Source organism: Crotalus tigris, unplaced genomic scaffold (assembly GCF_016545835.1).
Source record: "Crotalus tigris isolate CLP2741 ecotype Arizona unplaced genomic scaffold, ASM1654583v1 scf7180000017764.6130737, whole genome shotgun sequence".
Classification (NCBI taxonomy): Eukaryota; Metazoa; Chordata; class Lepidosauria; order Squamata; family Viperidae; genus Crotalus; species Crotalus tigris.
The window spans coordinates 4,980,123-5,001,311 of record NW_024096618.1 but is presented as its reverse complement, the minus strand read 5'-3'; the positions used below and the strand labels follow the sequence as shown (position 1 = coordinate 5,001,311).

The following is a 21,189-nucleotide window of genomic DNA, read 5'->3' as shown; positions in this document are numbered from 1 at the left end:
GGAAGCCATTGCTGGAGCTCAGTCCTTCTTCCTCTGGCAGGAACCCAGACATGCAGCTGCCTGTTCTAAGGCCCGGCTTTCCCTTGCTACAGAGTTTTATTGCCAGTACAATACTATGGTTGTGTTCACATGGTGGACTTAATCACAGTTTAATTCAATTTATTGAACTAACCCGTTGGCCACATTTACACATTACAATGAACCCTAACTCAGCCTCACTAAAAAAGTTAGGTTCACACAATGCACCCAGCTGGCTATTTGTGATTGTTTTGTGCCCCATATGATCACAATCTGCGTACCTCCAACTGAGCAAAAGTGTTTCTTTTAGTAGTAATGTCACATCCTGAAGACTGAAGAGGGTTCCGCTCTCATCACGAGAGCTTCTAAGTCTAAGGCAAAAGCTTGTGGCCTAGGTAGGCGTCACTCTAGTGATCTCCAAATGCAGGCTGCCATTCTCCTGAGTATACAGATGCCAACTCGCATCTAAACTGGGTCTGCAAATACAATCTGGCCGGTTTTCACAAGCATAGTTCTCATGCAAGATTATCCCTGTAACACCCAGTGTTCTTTCTGTAGTTCATTCCCATGAAACAGCAAATAAAGTCAAATCCACTAATTTGGAATGCCCCAAATACACCACCACGTAACTGCTAACTTTAAAAGATTTGTTTATTGTTTATTGTTCTAACATGCTTGAGAGAAAATTACAACAACGTTCCAAAGTATATGTAAGACTAAACTGGCTCCGCCAATTTATGAGGGAAAAAATTCAAAATCCATAGTTGGGAAATATATTGGCAAAAACTAAAACATGTGTTCTCCAAAATTCTTCTTCAGTTTCTGGTATGCTTAGGGCTTATCCACACAGTATCCTTTCCCAGCTTGAAGACACCCCAGTTCACATTCATTGAGGACTTTTTCTTGCAGCATCTCATAGCTAGGCCCTGCTGAGGCAAAGTAAAGCTAGATCAAATTGGTGCGGCAAGGAACTCATGTTATCCATAAACAAGCAGAAGGCCTTCCATATAAGCACTGTGGGAATCCTCTTTGGAGATCAGAAACTTGCAACAGTTGTTTCTCCATGTTTATTCAAGGTTCAGTTGCTGAGAACAGCACCTCATCCAGCCATCCTATATTCTTTTTCTTCCATGAGGCTTACATTCCCCTTAAAAATCTGGAAATATAACCACACACAGCAAATTTTTCCATTCCCCTCTCTTTCTCCCACTGCTAATGACCAGAACCAAGTGTGGTGCTGTGTCACTTTCTGTGAAGGCACCAACACCACCTTCCTAAGGTCTAGTGAAAATTAAGCTTAAGAGAGCAGCTCTTTTTAAAATAACCCAATTTCCCTCCAACTCAAGGATGGTAAATTAAGGACTTTAATTTAAATTAAGGTAAAATGATTAAGGCAACTTAAAGTAAATCAAGGACTTTAATATATAAAAAAGGAGAAAGAATTTAGGGAAACAGTTGGTCCACTAACGGGAAAAGATGGCAAGGAAGTAATGGGTAGTAGAGAGAAAGTAGAGCTGCTTAAGTCATTCTTTGCATCAGTCTTCATGCAAAAGGAAAATATAGCCCAGCCTACCAAAAATTTAACCATAAAAGACAGACTAGAAATAAAAATTAAAATAGACAAGAAAATGGTAAGAGAACACCTTTCTGATCTAGATGAGTTCAAATCACCAGGATCTGATGGAGTACATCCCAGAGATCTGAAGGAGCTGGCAGATGTGTTCTCAGAACCATTGAATCATATCTTTCAAAGATCCTGGAACACCTGGGGCTACCTGAGGATTGGAAAAGAGCTGATGTGGTTCCCATCTTCAAACAAAAGGGAAAAAAACAGATCCAGGAAACTACAGACCAATCAGCCTGCCATCAATACCTGAACGTGTAGAAACATAAAAAAAAGCTTTTTGGATTAAGATTTGGTGGAACATTCAAAAGATTTTCAAGAGAAAGTTTTCACCACAATTATTTTTGTTAGGTATTATTGTAGATTGTGATGCTAAAGAAACTATTTTAATGTTGAATCTTATTACAGCTGCAAGGTTACTGGTTGGGCAATATTGGAGGAAAGATTCTTTGTCCACTATAGAAGAATGGTCGCTTAAAGTTTCTGATTTAGCAGAAATGGCCAAAATTTCTGCTTATTTGAAGGATCATTCACAAGATACATCTCGGTGTGGAGAAGATGGATAAATTATGTACAGAATAAATATGGGATTAGAAAGTATCATTTAGTTTTTGAATAACTTATAGTTTAAAGTGGGAATTGTTTATATTGTTATTTTTTTCTTTAAAATTTTCTTGTATTTGAGTTAAAGTATTTTATGGATTTTTATTGGTATAGTTGGATAAGCTTAGTTAGAATTTGTTTGCTTATTTGTAACCCTATAATCAACTCTGGGAAGTGAGGGGGGGGTTAGGGTTGGGGGGGGGAGAGGGAGGGATATTGTATTGTAATAAAATGGAAAATTTGTATAAAACTTTTTAATAAAAAAAATACCTGGGAGGATCCTGCAAAAGATAATCAAAAAACAGATTTGCGAACACCTAGAAGCAAGTAAATTTATAACTAGAAGCCAACATGGGTTTGTCAAAAAGAGATTATGCCAAACCAATTTTATTTCATTCTTTGACAAAGTGACTAAATCAGTGGATTAGCGAAATGCTGTGGACATAGTGTACTTGGATTTCAGTAAGGAAAAGAGTGCAGAGAAGAGCAACTAAGATGATCAAGGGCCTGGAGACTAAAGCATATGAAGAACTGTTGGAGGAATTGGGTATGGCTGGTTTAGAGAAAAGAATTAGGGGTGACATGATAACAGTGTTCCAATATTTGAGGGGCTGCCACAAAGAAGAGAGGTTCAACCTATTTTCCAAAGCACCAGAAGGCAAGGCAAGAAACAATGGATGGAAACAAATTAAGGAGAGAAGCAACCTATTACTAAGGACAAACTTCCTGACAATGAGAACAATTAATCAGTGGAATGGCTGGCTTTTAGAAGTTGTGGGGTGCTTCATCACTGGGGGCTTTTAAGAAGAGACTGGACAGCCACTTGTCTGAAATGGTATCGGGCAGGGGTAGGCAACCTTGGCTCTTTTATGATTTGTGGACTTCAACTCCCAGAATTCCTGAGCCAGCCATGCTGAGGGAAAAGGAAGAGGTTTCCAAGCTGAGCCATGCTGGCTGAGGAATTCTGGGAGTCGAAGTCCATGAGTCATAAAAGAGCCAAGGTTGCCTACTCCTGGTATAGGGTCTTCTATGTGAGCCGGGGTTGGACTAGAAGATGTCCAAGGTCCCTTCCAGCTCTATTATTCTATATTCTGCATGGATGAGAGAGAGTTTAAGAGAATTTGAAGGTTTGCATTTTTGGCTACTTTCCATCTTAATATCACCCAACTTTGGAACAACAATCCAGTTATCTAAAAACTGTGGAACCATTTAAGAATATTAATACAGTATTTCCTTTTAAAGATTATAACTCCTTTTGTAACATTCTCACATAAAAATACCTAGCATTTTGAAAGAAGTATCATCTCAGGGGGAAATATTCAGTGAATCTCTCTTGATTGACATAGAAGGAAAAAGGGACAAGGGGAGCTGTTTTTTTCAAAATGTTTACTACATTTTGAAGTGTTAGCAATGTGCATGTAAGCATTAGTTTGAGAAATGCAGTTCGTTTTTCTCATGATTTTAACTACAAAATCATGATTTTTCACTATAAAATCTATGTTTTAAAAAAGCCACACGGATTCATAGTATAAAATTCCTCTACCTGATTGTATACAATAATATGTGACAACAGGAGGAAACATTTTGTGCTTGGGGACCGTACAAGAAATTCATCTTTTTTTTTTTTTTACCATTTTGACTTGTCATCTGCTGGCATGCAAACCTTAGTTTGCAGTAGTCGTTTGTTCATCTCACATACCCACATACCTAAATTAGGAGTAGGGGAAGCTAATCCACAAAAACAAATTTTTTAAAAATAGAGGGCTACCATAAGGTGAGAAATCTTCTCCATGGCTGAAAATATGGGTCAGTTTCTGAACAATGTCACAGATCCAGTTAAGCTGAAGCTGTGAATGATGAAGCCAGACTGGGCCTGACTACATCAAAATAACCCCTTTTCTGTTCAGTTGTGACATAGCGTTTATCACTTTTCCTGGTCTTGACCTGTGAATCCATCTTCAATATGGAAATGCTGCTTTTCATATCTGGAAACCTCTATATCTTCTGACTTGACAGAACCAGCAACTGCGCTGAATTTCGCCTACACCAGTGATCACTTTGAAGTGATTTTTAGTGCTCAGTGTCAGTATTGCTATGATTGTCAATTATGTGCTATCTATTCAGTGCTGATTTTTTTTTAATCTTGCCTTTATTATTTTTTATAAATGACTCCAGGTAGTGAACATATTTACTACTCTTTCCTCCTCCTATTTTCCCCACAATAACAACCTTGTGAGGCAAGCTGGACTGAGAGAGAATGACTGGCTCAAAGTCATCCAGCCAGTTTTCATGTCTAAGATGGGACTAAAACTCATAGTCTTCTAGTTTCTGGCCTGGTGCCTTAACCACTAGACCAGGGTGTCAAACTGCTGGCCCACAGGCTGGATACGTCATGCCGAAACCGCGCTCACCCCATTGCTGGCAATGGAAAAAAGGTCACGATACGTCGTGACATGTCATGTGACGTCACGAGTTTGAAACCCCTGCACTAGATCAAACTGGCTTTCAGACTTGGTGATCATACAGATAGATCTTCTCCAGGACCACTGCTATGACAAAATTATAGTTAAAAATAACAGCAAAAAGCCATAACAGAGCCTGGATAATCTGTTTAATAGGCTTTCGGTAACTGTAGGTTCTACCAGCATCATTTCTCAAGAAATACCCAACTGAGGCCACTGCTATCAGCCCTAAGGCTATGCAATCTAAAAGTTAGTAGATAAGATTTAAAAGTAGCAGAATATCTTACTTAACGGGAGGAAAAACTAATTCCTGAGTTTTCATTTTAAACCATTTCATTTTTAAACGTTTCTGCTGTGCACAGCAATTCAGTAATTCATATTATAACATTTTTCTTTTCATATTCACTCCCAGTTGCAAACAAGAGTTTTCTTCCACACTGTAAAATTGAAAGATGTGTATAGATTTCCAAATAATGTAGAATAAGATTATTATTGTTTTGATGATTACATGGAGATACTGTTTAAAGAAAGTGTACTTCACACAATTACAAATTTTGATTCTCAGTGTGATTATTCCTCTGTACAGATATAAATGAAGAAGGCTGTTACTGAACACACATATAAAGCTGCAAGCATTTGTAACGCATCATGTTGCTGAAGAGACGTGTCCTTTCGTAAATTCAATACAGCATATGGAATATACAAAATGAACCCATGTCTATAATGCAGAAGTTGTCTCCTTTTTCATATTAACATTTTTTAAAAAAACAATGAAATGCTAAATCCAAGAATACATTTTCAAAAAGTTGTGATACCAAATGCCTTTGTCCATCTATCTTTCCACGTTGTCTGTAAAGAACAATAAAAATAATGCCACAATTTCATGTTTACTTGGCTCTTACATTGGCATAAATTACGTATTTTCATTCTGCCACAATTATGTGTTTCTTGGAGTAGGTAAATCAATTACTATAGGTGGATTCAATGGCTGGTAATTCATGGTACATACAGAAGCATTCACATAGGTAGTTGTTCCATCAGCCATAACACCGTAACCTAAAAAATTAAAAACATTGTTATAAATAAGCTTTTCCTCAATACATTATTTCTGCTATCATACACCAAAATGGTGGCCATATAGAAATCCCTATTCATCCCATTGAACATCAATAAATCACAGCACTAAACTTGAATATCTTCATTCTCACTAGTTTCGCACGAATCCAAGCAAACAGCACTGTGATGCCCTCTTTTTTGAAGAATAGTTTCAAATCCCTACAACTTAAATAATTCCCTGTAGAATTTAGGGTCTCTCTGCTATAAATGCTCTCTCTCTCAAACTTTTAACATTAAAACTGGATTTAGATTAGGCCCCTGAAATTGAATGCAAGATTCTACTTGGTCCTTCAGGAAGAAAATGGGGGTCTTTTTATGAAATCATCAGTCAGATGATATGGATATTAAGTGTCCATTCATGGAAGGGCCTTTGCATGTTGGATCTGGACGTCTCCATAGAACTCAAATTCCTTTGAGATTATAAACTGATATTCTGAAGCCAAATTGAATGTACATCCAGAATGAGTTAACAAGCCACAAAAGAAAGGAAAGAGCATGCCAACCAGTGATGGGATTCAGCCGGTTCGCACCACTTCGGCAGAACCGGTAGCTAATTTTTTGTTGCCCAGGCCCAGAATGGACTTCCGGAACGGCATCCACACAGAGAACCGGTTGTTCACATATTTGAATCCCACCACTGATGCCAACCATCAAGTAATTATGGTTTTCTTGCTCCTCTTTCCTGCCTTTTGTCCCTATAAAGATCTTTTTGACATTAGGAACTTTTAAACAGTATTCAAAGGTTGAACATCTGTTACTTCAATATAACTGAATGTCACAATGACCTATGTCTCCTTCATAAGTTGGCTTTGTTGCTACTCTTCATATACTGATGTTTGGAAACAACCTGTTAATGTAGCAGATTCCATATGCCACAGAGTTTGACAGAGTGCAGTTTAGGTAAATTATGGAGACATTTCCATAGGCAGAGAAAATCAAAAATAAAGGATGAAGGAAATTTATTTTATAGCGAAGCAAACTCATACAGATTAAAAAAAAGTGCCATAAGACAGTTGATGTTCATCATGGTTCCGGAAGATCCAAAGTTTCAGAATATTATTATTCCCCAATTATCCTGGAAACATATATCAAATTCTAGCAAAAACCCATCGTAGAAAATCTTTCTAGCACTTTTTTCATTCTTATATGAAAAATTCTGAGATACAGAGATAATAATGTAGATTTAATAAATGTATGTTGATAAATGAAGTAGGGTGCAGAGAAGATAACGAGTAACAACTTTTTTTTTACTGAAAATAATAGGATTCTGTCACATTAGGAACAATTTTAAGCCAGATGTTTTCACAAAGAAATAAGGTTTTCAAGAAAATAGACTGGTCATAAGAGTAATTGTTTCTCTCAGAAATTCAAGAAATGAACACTGCCTCTTTGGTTAGTAACAGAGAGCAGCAGCAGCAGCAGCCATGTCATAATGGAACCTTCTAGTACTTACTTTTTTTACATCACTATTTCGAATAACTTGAGAAATCCAAGGTAAAAATCTAGTTTGCTATTTTATGTAAATTACTGTCATCTGCTATAAATATATACCTGTTCCTTTTACTGTGTTTATTGCTTAAAAGATGCTGGTCTGAAATAGCATTTCAACTTAGTGGAATGAATTCCAGCATAGTGCCTGAGCAAGCACTATGCAGGTGGTCCTCAACTTACAACCACAATTGAGCCCAACATTTCTGTTGTTAAGTGAGACATTTTTGAATTTTGCCCCATTTCTTTCTTCCCTTAGTTGTTAAGTGAATCACTGCAGTTGATAAGTTAGCAACCCGGGTGTCAAGTGAATCTGGCTTCCCCATTGACTTTGCTTGTCAGAAGGTCGCAAAAGGGGATCACATGACCCTGGGACACAGCAACGGTCATAAATATGAACCAGTTGCCAAGCATCTGAATTTTGATCACATGACCATGGGGATGCTGCAATGGTTGTAAGTGTGAAAAACGGTCATAAGTCACTTTTTTCAGTACCACTGTAATTTGAATGGTCACTAAATGAACTGTTGTAAGTCGAGGACCACCTGTAAATTTAGCAGCATTACTAGTTGGTAAAAAGTAGGTTCCTTCAAGGGCAAGTATTGGGTGGACTATATGTGTGGGGGGAAAAAAGTCAACATAGTGACCAGGATTATACACTTGCCTTATAGACTCTTTTGTCCCCCTCTATGGACACAATTACTCACTCTTGCTCCTTGCTGTACAAAGTCTGATTTTTAAACTTATTCAGTGTGACAGAAGTTTCTGTAGCCAAAAGCAGAGGTCAGAATCAGAATAGAACAGAGCTGGAAGGGACTTTGGAGGTCTTCTAGTCCAGCCCCCTGCTCAAGCAGGAGTCCCTATATCGTTTCAGACAAGTGGCTGTCCTGTCTCATCTTAAAAACCTCGAGCGATTAAGCACCCACAACGTCTGAAGGGAAGCTGTTCTGTAATTAATCAACATACCTCTTACCTACTACACTTAATATCTCAAAGCGTATTATCCATTTTACTTTTTACCCATGAAAATACATACACACACACACACACACACACACAAACACACACACAATGCCTCACCTTCATGAATATGTCCAAAAACATGAAGTCGTGGTTGTATTCGTCTCTGGATTGTATTCAGCAGCTCCACACAGCCCACCCTTTGCATTTTCTTAGGAACCCAATCTAGAAAACCTTCAAAATAAGAAACAAATACAATTTATAAAATGCTGAAAAACTTTGTATCTCAAATTTAAGACTCTACTTCATCCTATATCTAGAATGTCTAGAAATTAATTTTTGTTCATATTCAGAAATAAAATTGAATAATAATAATGATGATGATGATGATGTATACAAGCAGAAGGTATTATAATCAATCTACCCACTAAAAGCTGTATTCATAGGTCTGTAAGATAGAGATGGTTCTAATACATGCAAATACACATTTTTGGTCAAGAAATGCAAAAGAAAGTTTCAATAAATCTATCAGATAATTTTAACATTCTTTTATCTTTATTTTATCTGATGTAATTTATTGTTGGGGTATAACCCAAGTGAAAATATAAAATAAGCTCGAAGGCCAAATGCACAGTTTTGCTATTTGTAATGGAGCTAAAATAACTGCAATGTTTTAAATGCAGATTTTAGCAGAGAAAGATTTCATTTAACAGTTTTTCAACATGGGAGTTGTCAGCCAATGACAGTAACTTGTAAGAAAAGGATAAAATCTAGGTATGAAGGGTGCAGTTGACTTCTGTTAAGAACAGTTAACGTACTGTAATTATTCCTCCTGGCTTTAATATTTGCTCTCTGGCATATTAAAAATTTATCATTTGGTGGCAATATTTGGAAAATACTGGGAATCCTATTCAAGGTCTTCATTTTTGTGGCCCCATTCAGACTGAGATCAATGTACCTCAGAGACAGCTTAGTTCTTCTCCCGGTCATACCCTTTCCTTGTACTAAATGGATGCGTAACTTCGTTTGAGAGGATTAAAAACAAACTACTGTCTCTTACTCAATTCTAAATAATAATTTCAATTCATAAGACAAAGTTTGTGACTCATATTTATTTTGCGCCTGAGAGGATCCCATAAACATTTCTCAGAATTCACCTTGAGGAGGGGACCCAGTTCAGAGCATTCAGAGAAACTGAATTAGCAATGGGAAATGAAGGTATCACAATGATACTATTGAGATGAGAGGTCACAAAGAACTAAGGACATTAACCTTGAGAAAAGGGGACTGACGAGAATGTGATACATTATTTTTAAAATTCCAGCTATCTGTGTTGCCTGAAAAAGATAGATGCAGATCAGTGATCTTCAGCCCAAAGAAGGCAGATTCTAGTTCAGTGTTATGGTTCTTCACAGTAGGAAGAGTTTAGATGTGAACCAAAGCTGTGGGAGCTGGTGAGCTCCCGTTCATTAAACCACGTTCAAGCAGAGGCTGCAAGTCCTCGGTTGGTTGAACGTGGATTTCTGCACAGAACAAGAGGTTGAACTCAGTGGCTTTAGTGGCTCCTTTCACGCAGAGCTCTGATTGGGGATAATGGCTGAAGAAACCAAGATGATGCATTCAGAGGGAACAATGAAGTTTCCCACAAACAGCAGAATCCAGCTTCTGCACACTTCCAGGTGGGATATGAACAGGGCACAAGGACCTGCGGGGTACAGGGTCAAAAAGTCAAGGTGCCAGCCATAACAATGCAATCCGTTCCTGGCCCCTTTGTATATACAGTAGTGGCCAAACTTGTGGAAACCTTTTGGGAAAAGTGTATTTTTTGAGGTTTGATGGCTAAAAACACCACTTCTTTTGGAATAGTACCATAAAATCATATATCAGTGGAAAGATAATTTAATCAAGAATGTAATGCAACAAAGTTTGTTCAATTATCTGTACTGTATTCTATAAAAAGTTATAGCCAAATAGCCAGAAAAAGGAAGCACAACTTGCTTAGGTTGATATCAGGTAGCTTTCCTTCATCTGATTGTAGCCAATGAGCATGAGTGTTTAGAGAGACAATCAGGTGTCATCTTGTTCTGGCAATGAGCCAATCAGATCACAGTAGGATTCAGTTATTGAAGTCATGTACTGAAGCTGAGAGGAGGACATTTGTCAGAACATCCAGATTCAGCCATAGTTTCATTCCATACAGCATTAACCTTACGAACTCTCAAGTTTCCTCCTTCCGTTATATATTCAAGATGGACAATATTTAATATTTATTTGCTACGTATATGTAGGTATGTGGGTCTATACATATGTTGTTCATAGTATGTTTAGCTGTGTGTCATGTATGTGTTTCACTTTGAGAGCGGGCAACTAAATTTCATTTTTGATGTGTGCCATCGTGCCCACAGTATAAAAATGACAATAAAGGTCATCTTATCTTATCTTATCTTATCTTATCTTATCTTATCTTATCTATCTTATATGATTGCTATCAAGTTGATTGGGTTTTTTTTCTTTGATTTAGTGAGCTTGTAAAACATAATAAAATTAAAGTAATGGTGCAAAGAGTTGACTGGTTGCTCAGAAAGCGATGTAAAATAGTATTATAAAGTGAACAAGGCTACAGTTATAAAGAAATTAGAAGAAAAATTGGTGGAAACTTAACCAAAAGTAGCATTTCTACTGTACACTTTTCCCAAAAGGTTTCCACAATTTTGGCCACTACTATACAAAAAAGGAGTGGGGCTTCAGTCATGTAGTAGTGGCCATTATCTTGAATGTTTTCACATGCTACACCCCACCCCCACCCCAGGAGAATCCTGGAAACAGTCCTTGGCAAATAAGTGAATTATTCCAGAAGCTGGAGGCAAAAAAGGGTAACTGTGATTTCTTCTATTTCCATTTCTTCCTAGATATGGTAGGTTTGCTGGGGTGAAAATTACTGAGTTTAAAGTGAAGATTGAATTCTCCAGCTTAGGAAGGTTCAATGGAATATTGGGAACTGTAATTATACCTATTTAATTCGTATAAAAAGAGCTGAACACTTGCCCTATGTGAAAATTAGCAAATTGTTCCATAGTGCGAATAAATTCCTCTAATAAGTACCTTAATTTTGCTCATTTTAAGAACTTGCGTTTAACGCTGGTGCCAGACTGCTGCTGCATTACAGAAATACAGCTCTGGGTTTCTATGAGATTGAGGGTTTGTTGGGGGGGGGGGTGGTTGAAGGTCTTAGTGTATCATGCAGAATGTATCCAACCTGAATGGCCATCATAGACCTTCATGAAACCATGTGCCAGGTTAAGTCCACACACCCAGCTTTGGTAAACAGCACAGATAGTAAAACTGTTCCTACGTCTAATTCTAAACTTGCCTTCAGTTGCTTTCTTTCTCTTACTTTTATAGCAGCTCCTTGTTTCTCCTTGATGTCAGGCCAACAAATGCACTTTGTAGTTTCCTAAATTCTTCATAGTGTCCAAGGTTAAATTCCTTGAGATGCCCTATCTGGCAGATGGCAGATTGCTATTTCCACATTTGGTTCACCAAGAGACTAACATCTCTGTTCTGTACAACTTGCTGGTGGTCCATGAGTGTTTGTTTGCCACAGGAAAGACAGGGGTGGTGGTGGCGGTGGTGGAACGGGACGGAGGTCCCTCATGGAAATGAACCGCATGAGAAGCACTTGACTTGTAAGGATTCTGGATGGAAAGAAGAAGCTGCTTCACCCCACCAGGAAAGCTGCAATTGTGGGAGTCTCCAAGCTCAGGATGAGACCTGGTGTCATTTCTTTTATGTAGAGAAGCCATGTAGCTCTTGTGCATGATTTAGCCCTTCTACTAGGAACAGTTTAGCTCTTCTGCTAGGAACAGTTTGCTGTTACCAGGAAAATGTCCTCAATTATATGATTCTCACAACAGATAGATCTACTTCTACTTTATCTGCAAATCCACAAATTCACTCATTAGAAGACTGAACCCAATCAGGTGATAACCTATTCAGGTGATAACCAGAGGAACAGCTTGCCTTCAGAAATCGTGGGCGCTCCATCACTGGAAGTTTTTAAGAAAAGACCAGACAGTCACTTGTCTGAAATAGTATAGGTTCTCCTGCTCGAGCAGGGGGCTGGACTAGATGACCTCCAAGGTCTTTTCCAGATTCTATTCTATTCTATTCTATTCTATTCTATTCTATTCTATTCTATTCTAGTCTAGTCTAGTCTAGTCTAGTCTAGTCTAGTCTAGTCTAGTCTATTCTTCCCTGTTAAGCATTATGCTAGCCCATGATCATCATGCCAAAACTGTGAATTATTTAAAGAAAGACCATCTATGGAGGTCTTTGAATTATACAGAATTTGTTAGTGGGAAATGTCTCTGCAGACTTTAAGGGCCTTGCAGTTGCTGGATGCTTCTTCTGAGTGAAGTTGCACCCTCTTGCTTTCAGGGGGCTCTCATAATAACAGCCCTTGTGACAATCCCTTCCCCTCCAATCCAGGCTGCTAGGATGATGTGGTTGGAATTGTTCAGCTGAGAGAATAAACTGTCTCCTTCTTTCCTCTTCCAATTTTTTAAAAATTTTCTCTATCTTCTTTTACAAATCACCCTTCTGATTTGCCTTTCTGTTCACTTTTCATTCCTTTAGCAACCACCTGATTGCACCAGGTGTTGGGTTTTTCTCTTCTCATTGTTTTATGTTCTTGCACCACTGTTAACCAGTGACCCTTAGTAATAGCATATGGTGCACACTTGCACAAGAATTCACATGGACTCTGACGGACGTCACGATGCATAGCGATTTGTCAACTTCTACTTTTGCAAAACCTTGCTCAAGCAAAGAAAGACTGAAATTCAAGTTGTGGTCACATGACTGGAAATAATTAATTGTAAATGAGGTGGTTTATAAAGGCAAAAAGGATTTCCACTTCAAAAATCTTGCGAATTAAAATCCATGAAATTAACTTCTTCATTAAATTAAGCGTTATTTATGTTGGACATGTTTTTGTCTGCATGCAATATCAACCTTCTGAAGCTTTCCCATATGTTTGTAACTTATTATGTACACCTGACTACACAAACTAAGAATAATTTATTATACCTAGTGAACATTAAGAAGACTGCCTTAGATATTATTTTCTTTCCCTTCTTTTAACATTTGGGTAAACAGTAATCTGCAACTGCCAAAAAAAGTATAAATCACTGTTGCCAACAATCAACTAGGCAGGTTCCAAGCTAGATTTTGTTGGACAATTATAGTGGATAATTTCCACTTTAGTTTGTACCTAGCATACAAATATTATACTACATATTATCCCACATATTATACGATATAGCGAAGTATAGCTCAATATGTATTTAATAAACATCAGTGAACATCAAAACAAATAACTAGCAAAACAGGATAAAACCAGGGTAAGAGGAACATTAGCAACAGCCAACAATATACATAATTCCTGTATCTATCAAAAGGTGAAGAATTTCCAATGGCTCCTGGAAACAACCATGTGGGCAATGAGCATGGACACTCCCAACTTTAACTTTTTTGTACACAAAATAGCAGCAGATTAGAGATGGAAAGTAAGATACCAGGTGATCTCTCCTATATCCTGCAGAGTTAAAAACACGATGTACTGGATCCATTTGAAATATCCAACAGATTTTACCAAGAACATATGCTTGTTATGGAAAAAAAACCCAGTTACCTTTAAAGCTAAGGAAGCTAAAGATTTTGAAATCAATCTCTATTGGCCAGAAATGGCTATAAGTTTTTACTAACAATGAATTTTAACCCGAACCAAAAGTTTGGGATGGTTAAAAATAGACCAAAGCCAATTCAACGATGCATGTTTCCTATATTGTGATTGATGAGCCCCAAATATGTTTGAGGCATGTTATTTTATGAATTCTGATGCAAACTAATTGATTCCTAACTCCTGATCAGAGTTAATGCAAATATTTATATTAGAAATATTTGACTAATACTGTACTCATGAATGGCGTCAAATCAGAGACTCTCAACTAGGGTATCCTGGGTGCTGTGCTGGTCACGGTTGTTATAAAATGACTGGGAAGAAATAGTTGAGGGATTGAGGCAAAAACCCTAGAATTGCTAAAGCTTTGGAAGAAGAAGAGAAGAGTAGAAAGAATCTTTGAACAATTGACTGAAAAAAGAGGAAGAAATTTAACAGGGAGAAGTGTAAACTCCTGCATCTACAGCAATGCTTCTTAACCTTATTATGCTGCCTTCCTGCTCAGGAACTGAAAATCCTGCTTGGATTTCAGTTCCTTCTCATCTCTGGGGTCTGGTTAAAAAAGCTCTCCAGTAAAGGATTTCAGCTCTGTGCCTACCTGACAGAGCTGAAATCCTTTGGTAAGGAGCTCTTTCAACCAGCCACTAAAGGTGAGATGGAATCTTCCTGGCCGGTGGCAGCAGCTTGCAATCTTCCCTGTCAACTTTTCTAATGATTTTTTGAGGAAACAAGCAGAGAAGATTGCAAATGGAGACCAGATAATTGCAGGGTGCTTGGCAACTAGTTGTAAATGCAAAACAAGTTGCTAAATACCCAGACTGTGATCATGTGACTGTTGGAGGGGATGGTTAGAAGTGTTTTACAGCACGTAAAACAAAACCATCACAAAATTTGCATCCACCCTTTCCAAGACTGTTGTTAATTGGAGCTGTCATTAAATAAATGGTCATAAATCAAGGACCATCTGTGTATTATTTCTAAAGAACTTTTTAAAGTTTGGTTGTTAAAAATAAATTTTTCACTCCTTTGGCTTAAGGCTCCAAAACTGAGCATAATTTAATGCAAAAAGCAGAATTCAGCTACTAATTCATCTTTTGGGCTTTATGTAGAAGAGACCAGCCATCATGTGGATCTTATGAAAGAGGGATCAGCAATCTATTCTTGGAGTCTAGGATGCATTTAGTGTTTCAGTCTAAGCTTCAGTATAAGGAGCATTTTTGGAGCCACTCACAAAACTTTCACAAAAACTGTAATCTGAAAAGAATTCTTACTTGGGGACAGAAAAATTTGCTTTCTTGGCATCTACATGAATTAGCAAAAAATATCTGGCCAGAAGGAATTGCCTCTAACATGGGGGTCCCCAACCTTTGGGCCGTGGACCGGTATCGGGCCACAGCCTGTTGGGAACCGGGCTGCACAAGCAGCGGGTGAGTGAGCGAAGCTTTATCTGCGCATGCGTGGATCTAGATTGCACATGAAACCATCCCCCCACCCTGGTCCATGGAAAAATTGTCTTCCACAAAACCAGTCCCTGGTGCCAGAAAGGTTGGGGACTGCTGCTCTAACAGACAAAAAGTTGGGAAGTTCCCCTTTTTAATTCATGGTCTTACTCAATATTGTAGCGGATGAAGAACAGATCATGATTCCAAAATCTGGACTCTCCTTACAGCATCTATTGAGCATCTGAATGCAGAGAGTTTATTCAGCATTTTAAATGAAAGTGCAAGAGGTATGGAATAGAGCCAATTCTGGTGATTTTCCTGCATTCATTGCAAGAACTTTAAACAAGACTACAGAAAGGCAGGAAATGAGAGTTGGTTATGAGATAAAAGGTTCCAGGGGCATCTGCAGTGGAGAGTGTAAAAAAAGTCAAGATGGTAGCTGGTCTGAAGCCCACCCCCTTTTTACATGTAAAAGGGTCAAAGCTTCAAACCCAAATTGTGGCCGCCATCTTGATTTTGTTTCACCACTGGCTATGAATGTCCTCAGTACTGCCTAATGGTACCCTGATCACTTGAGAAATATGATTATTGACTTGTACAAACTTTGAGTTGGGAGACATGGTGTTTGCTTGCAATGAGATGCATTTTAAACATTTGCAAAGCAAATTTAACTTAGCTCTAACTTTGAACTATTTTATTCTGAATGATTAATGGAGGCCAACTTTATCAAGCGACTTTACTAATGTTAAGGCAATAAGCAGGGATCGATTACTATTTCCGCACAAAGCACCCCAAAATCACACCAGTTTACATCTGAAGAGCTTCATGGAAAAGGCAAAGACTCAGAATTATTATCTGTCCCCAGGAATATAGCAGAGACATATAAACTGAACTGAACCAGAATTTTCTTACCAAGAGGCGGTCCGTGTGTAATAAGAATATCTATTCCATCTGGAATTAGGTTCCATTTCTCTAAGAGCGCTTGACCTCGTGGAAGATTAAAGCCCCAGCCATAAAACCAAGGTTGCCTGCCAAAGAAAGGGGAAGATAGTCTTCAATGCTTCACACATGCTGTAGTTAGCCAGTTAAGCTCCAGTATGAGAGGAGGCCCTGAATCCACATAGACAATGTGTCTAACGCAGTGTTTCCCAAACTTGACAATTTTAAGGCATGTGGACTTCAACTCCCAGAATTCCACAGCCAGCATTGCTGGCTGTGGAATTCTGGGAGTTGAAGTCCACATGCCTTAAAATTGTCAAGTTTGGGAAACACTGGTCTAATGGGTCAATTCAAGTGTTACAGAAGCATGCATGTGCCACTGCAATTCTGAGCTAATTTATAATGCATGGACACCCATGTAATCTGAAAACATTACCATATTTACTTTCAAAGAATATTCATTAATAAGCAATGGATACTACGCTTTTACTAATTTTAGCACGTTTGATCCAGTGTAAATGTCCTCTAAAGTACTGTAAAATGCCTTGTTTGGGATGTCTGCATTTATTCTCCTATTGTGTTTGGATAACCTTTTTATTAAAGTGAGTTCCATCGTGCAAAAGTCCTGTGAAAAGTCTTGTCTCCTTGAATGAAGCATTTGTACATGATAAGGGCCTAATCTGGAACACATAGGAGAATCAATGCAGGCACTTAATAAAACAGGTTTTTTTGTTTTTTGTTTTGGTCTTGTAGAGCTGTTTACATGCCCATCCCCTTATTTTTTTTCCCTTTTGGCTTTTTTTTTAACAAACTAGGAAAATATGTTTTTCACAGGGTAAAGTTATTTGGAAAACACCAAAAGAAAGTTGTAATAACATGGTGTTAAGTTTGGAATGGATTCATCTAGTAATGGACTCTATCAACTGCATAATAATTACCATCCAATTCAACAAAATCCCAGAGACCCAAAGCAGCCCAGCCCCTTTTAGCATGGACACACATAAAAAAGGAGTTGACAGTTCAATGGCATGTTTTGAATCCCTGACCAAAGACTGCTATGTGTGCCTTACCCAAATGAATTATATATAGCTCATTTATGGAGCTATTTTAACTGATACAGTTTTGCTTTCTTTTCATAATAGCGGTATTCACATTTCCTTTCCAAATGTGGCTATTCTATTAATGCAAACCTACTTAATGGCCTCATACTTGCCACCTATAATGCTGTATTAAAGAAGAATATTAGCATAGAATTTGTGGATCTATGACTCATTTAATATGAAAGCAGCACACTAACAAACAATGTGTGGAGGGGGAATGTGGAGAGATACAGAGCCCAATCTGCCTGCTGGTATATTGGCTATTACCAGAAACATAAACCGATAATGACTTTTTTTCGCCAACAACAAAGCCAAGAAGATGGCTTCATTGAAAATGAAGGAGGAGCAAGAGGAGAATTTGCCTTATTTGCAGATACAAATAAAAATAAGAAGCCAAGACTCACAATATCTCTGTACTCATAAAAGATAAAATGCAAGATGCTTTAAATTCACCTGTATTTTATCATTCTTTTAATTATAATGACTTGGTCTATTACAGGGGTCTTCAAACTTGGCCCTTTTATGACTTGTGGATGTCAACTCCCAGAATTCCTCAGCCAGCATACCTGGCTGAGGAATTCTGGGAATTGACATCCACAAGTCATAAACGGGCCAGGTTTGAAGACCCCTGGTCTATTATGTAGTGATTATTTAGCAGCAATTCTTCCTAAAGAAACAAGTACTAACAATATAAAAGAATCCCATACTTACCTCTGCTTTTCAGAAAGAAATATTAAAAACCAAAATATGCAATAAATTACATACAAGGGTGTCCGCCCTTTAGACGTCTACTTTCAATTAATCAGTTGTACCAGTATTCTTTACTAAACTGACCTATTAAAAGTAGATACTTTCATTTATATTATGTTTCATGCACTGCACAGATTGCCTGGCATATAGATTGTTCCACTGGACTTTAATAAGCTAAATCATCTCAGGGAAGAACTTCTGACTACATTTTCAATGAGTTAGGATCCGCAGAAGACCATATCACAAAAAAGATGTCACCTGCTCTGGTTGGCAGATGGGGTCTGGAACAGAGGAGGGGGGGCAGGTAGGCCTTTCATGTCAGTTCCCCCCACCCAGGTGTGAAATGCACTGCTAAGTAAGATTTGCTATTTAAGTATATATCATGTTGCAGGCTGGGAATAGACACATTCCTAACCTTGTTGGAATGGACCAAGTTGTTGAATCATATCAGATCCAGGAAAACTGTTAGGCTGATTCTTTTTAACCTCTAGATCAGGGGTCCCCAACCCCCGGTCCATGGACCAGTATCGGGTCACGGCATGTCAGAAACCGGACCGCACAAACCAGCAAAGCTCCATCCTCAGGATACAGGCAGTATACGAAACCACGCCCCCTCCAGTCCGCGGAAAAATGTCTCTCCACGGAACTGGTCCCTGGTGCCCAAAAGGTTGGGGACCTCTGCTCTAGACTACAAAATTTTAAATGTATCTTTAGTAGTTTTGGTAAATTAATACGTGCCACGTTCTCCTGGCATCTGCTGTGAGATCTATTGCTCTCATTTTTCACATTCAAATGTTTTGTTCTGCAGTTGCTATTTTGATGGTAGCGTTCATTACATCAAGGGCCAGAATGTTAATAATAAAAACTGTATCAAATATTGAAAGCGTTGGTTGTCGTATCTAGCTAACTGCCTGCTGCTTTTGCCCTGTCCCATAAGGAAAGAATAAAAGGCTGGTATGATTTTATAAGCTTTATAATAAGTGCAACTTGAAGATTGTTAAATATCAGCTACTCATTCTTCAGAGATGTCTCTTTGGGGTAGTCTGAAACCACTCCTTTTCTGCATCAAAAAAAAAAAAAAGATAATTCTTTGAAAGTCTTCTGAACTATTCCTTGTACATTGCCTGACAAAATCCAAAGAAACTGCCCTCAAAGCCGTAATGACTGTTTCCATAGTACTGATGCATTAATAGCATTTTCAGAAAATTATGTTGTCTGCTCTTTTTCTGATTTTTAAATGTGTACCTTTGAAATTCTATAAGATTACACACAAACTTAAATATATGTAAAAATATGCACACCAAGAGCTATTCTGAATACAAACTATTTTTCAGAGAGAATCAGTGTCATCTAACACACTAATTTACTGAGGCAATAGAATGTAGAAATCTTTAAAAATTGTCCTTTCCTCTTTTTAAAAGATGCTCTTTCACGGATCTTTCTCTTGATTTGTTTATTTCCCTGTAGTTGTTCTCCCCACCTTGTCGAAATTTACCTCATCTACTGTCAGAATGAGATGCTTATGGAGATCAGATGTACATGCTTTTAATCCACAATTTTTTTACTGTGGACAGAAAATCAGTGGGCATTTCTACACAGGCACTTAATACTGGTGCAATTAATATAGTTAATTTATCAGTAGAAGAAAATAATATCTCCCTCTTCAGTTCCAAAATAATTTTAGAGAAATGGAAAACATGATATGCATGTCTCTCCTTCCTTTTTTTATAATAATAGTTTTATTGATTTGTCAAAATATAAAATACAAAGATAAATTCAAAAAAGCAGTGCTTTTTTTCTAAAAAAAAAAAAAAAGGTGCTGGAACTCCCACATGTCATACAACCCGTCTTGCCTACCCTACAAGGTTCCATCCAAAAAAGGTGCCCGAATTCCGTTCTGGGCGTTCTATGAGAAAAAAAGCCCTGCAAAAAAGTAATATAAAACTAGAAGGGGGAGGGAAAAGAAAAAAAGAGGGAAAAGAAAAGAAAAAGACACCAACTTCCGACTCTCTTTAGCACAGTAGAAGATAACAACATTACAATCACAACTTTTTGCTTTAACACAACAGTGTGCACAAACCATTTCTATAACAAAAAAAAATTAACAAAAACAAAATCAAGATTTCATTTTTCTTTTTCACTGCAAGCACAAAATCTGGAAGCAATTTCAAATTAGAAGCAAAGTTAAATATATTCTCTTCTTTGGATAAAAGAATCGGTTTGACCATCTCTGCTTCTCTTTGCAAATACCTCTATTGACTCATTAATCTTTATCATAATTTATATTAAGGGAATCCTCTATATATTTTCAGGTTCCTTTTTCTCTCCTTCCTAACCTGTGTCCTTCAAGTAAATATGTTGGCACCGTATATATATATTCAGATACTCAACATGTGACTTGTGTGCAAACTACTGTTCCATGCAGAAGAGCACATGTGGCTCCAGCAGCTACTTAGGTAAATGGCTCTTAAAACATAATATGCAGTGAGCTTCCTTGGGGATCTTCAAGAGAAGGTGGCTTGCTTTTATCCAGGCATTTTTCTGACTAAAAAGGGCTCAGAGAAACAGCCTCCCTATAAAGCTGGGGAGGAATGGATAAGGGATAACAGAGAATCCCTGGAACAGGACAAAGTCCAAGCTTAAGACAATATGTATCTATATGGATTTCTGTTCTATAATTTTTCTTAAATTAGAGCCATGCAGTAGAAAACACTGTTATCTACAAAATGTTCCAATTAAGATGTGCTTTTAGCAAAGGCAGGCAAGTTTGCAGGATCTGCCATTGTTACATGACACACATCTTTTGTCTTATCTCTTCAGTGATTTGCTTTATAGTTTAGGATTTTAAAATCCCTCTGTATAAACGGATTTATCTTGCTTATGAAATTCTGAGTCATAGCAATGTTGCTTCAAATAATTTTAAACACAGCTCAGAAATCTTTAAACT

The 21,189-nt window shown here is 37.8% G+C and overlaps 1 protein-coding gene across 9 annotated transcripts in view; it reads right to left on the bottom strand.

Annotated features, from left to right (window-relative positions):
* Positions 1 to 698: 698 nt before the first annotated feature.
* The window catches only part of MPPED1 (metallophosphoesterase domain containing 1), a 90,509-nt gene continuing 70,018 nt past the window's right edge, over positions 699 to 21,189 (bottom strand). For 8 of the 9 annotated variants that reach the window (XM_039341342.1, XM_039341336.1, XM_039341343.1 and 5 more), the window contains 3 exons: positions 16,366 to 16,481; positions 8,392 to 8,505; positions 4,758 to 5,763 (listed from right to left, as the gene is read on the bottom strand). In XM_039341342.1, the coding sequence (XP_039197276.1) occupies positions 5,645 to 5,763; positions 8,392 to 8,505; positions 16,366 to 16,481 (349 nt within the window). In that variant the 3' untranslated portion in view covers positions 4,758 to 5,644. Of the gene's footprint in view, positions 945 to 4,757; positions 5,764 to 8,391; positions 8,506 to 16,365; positions 16,482 to 21,189 lie in introns of those variants that run through there. The other variant, XM_039341337.1, reaches the window with a different exon arrangement.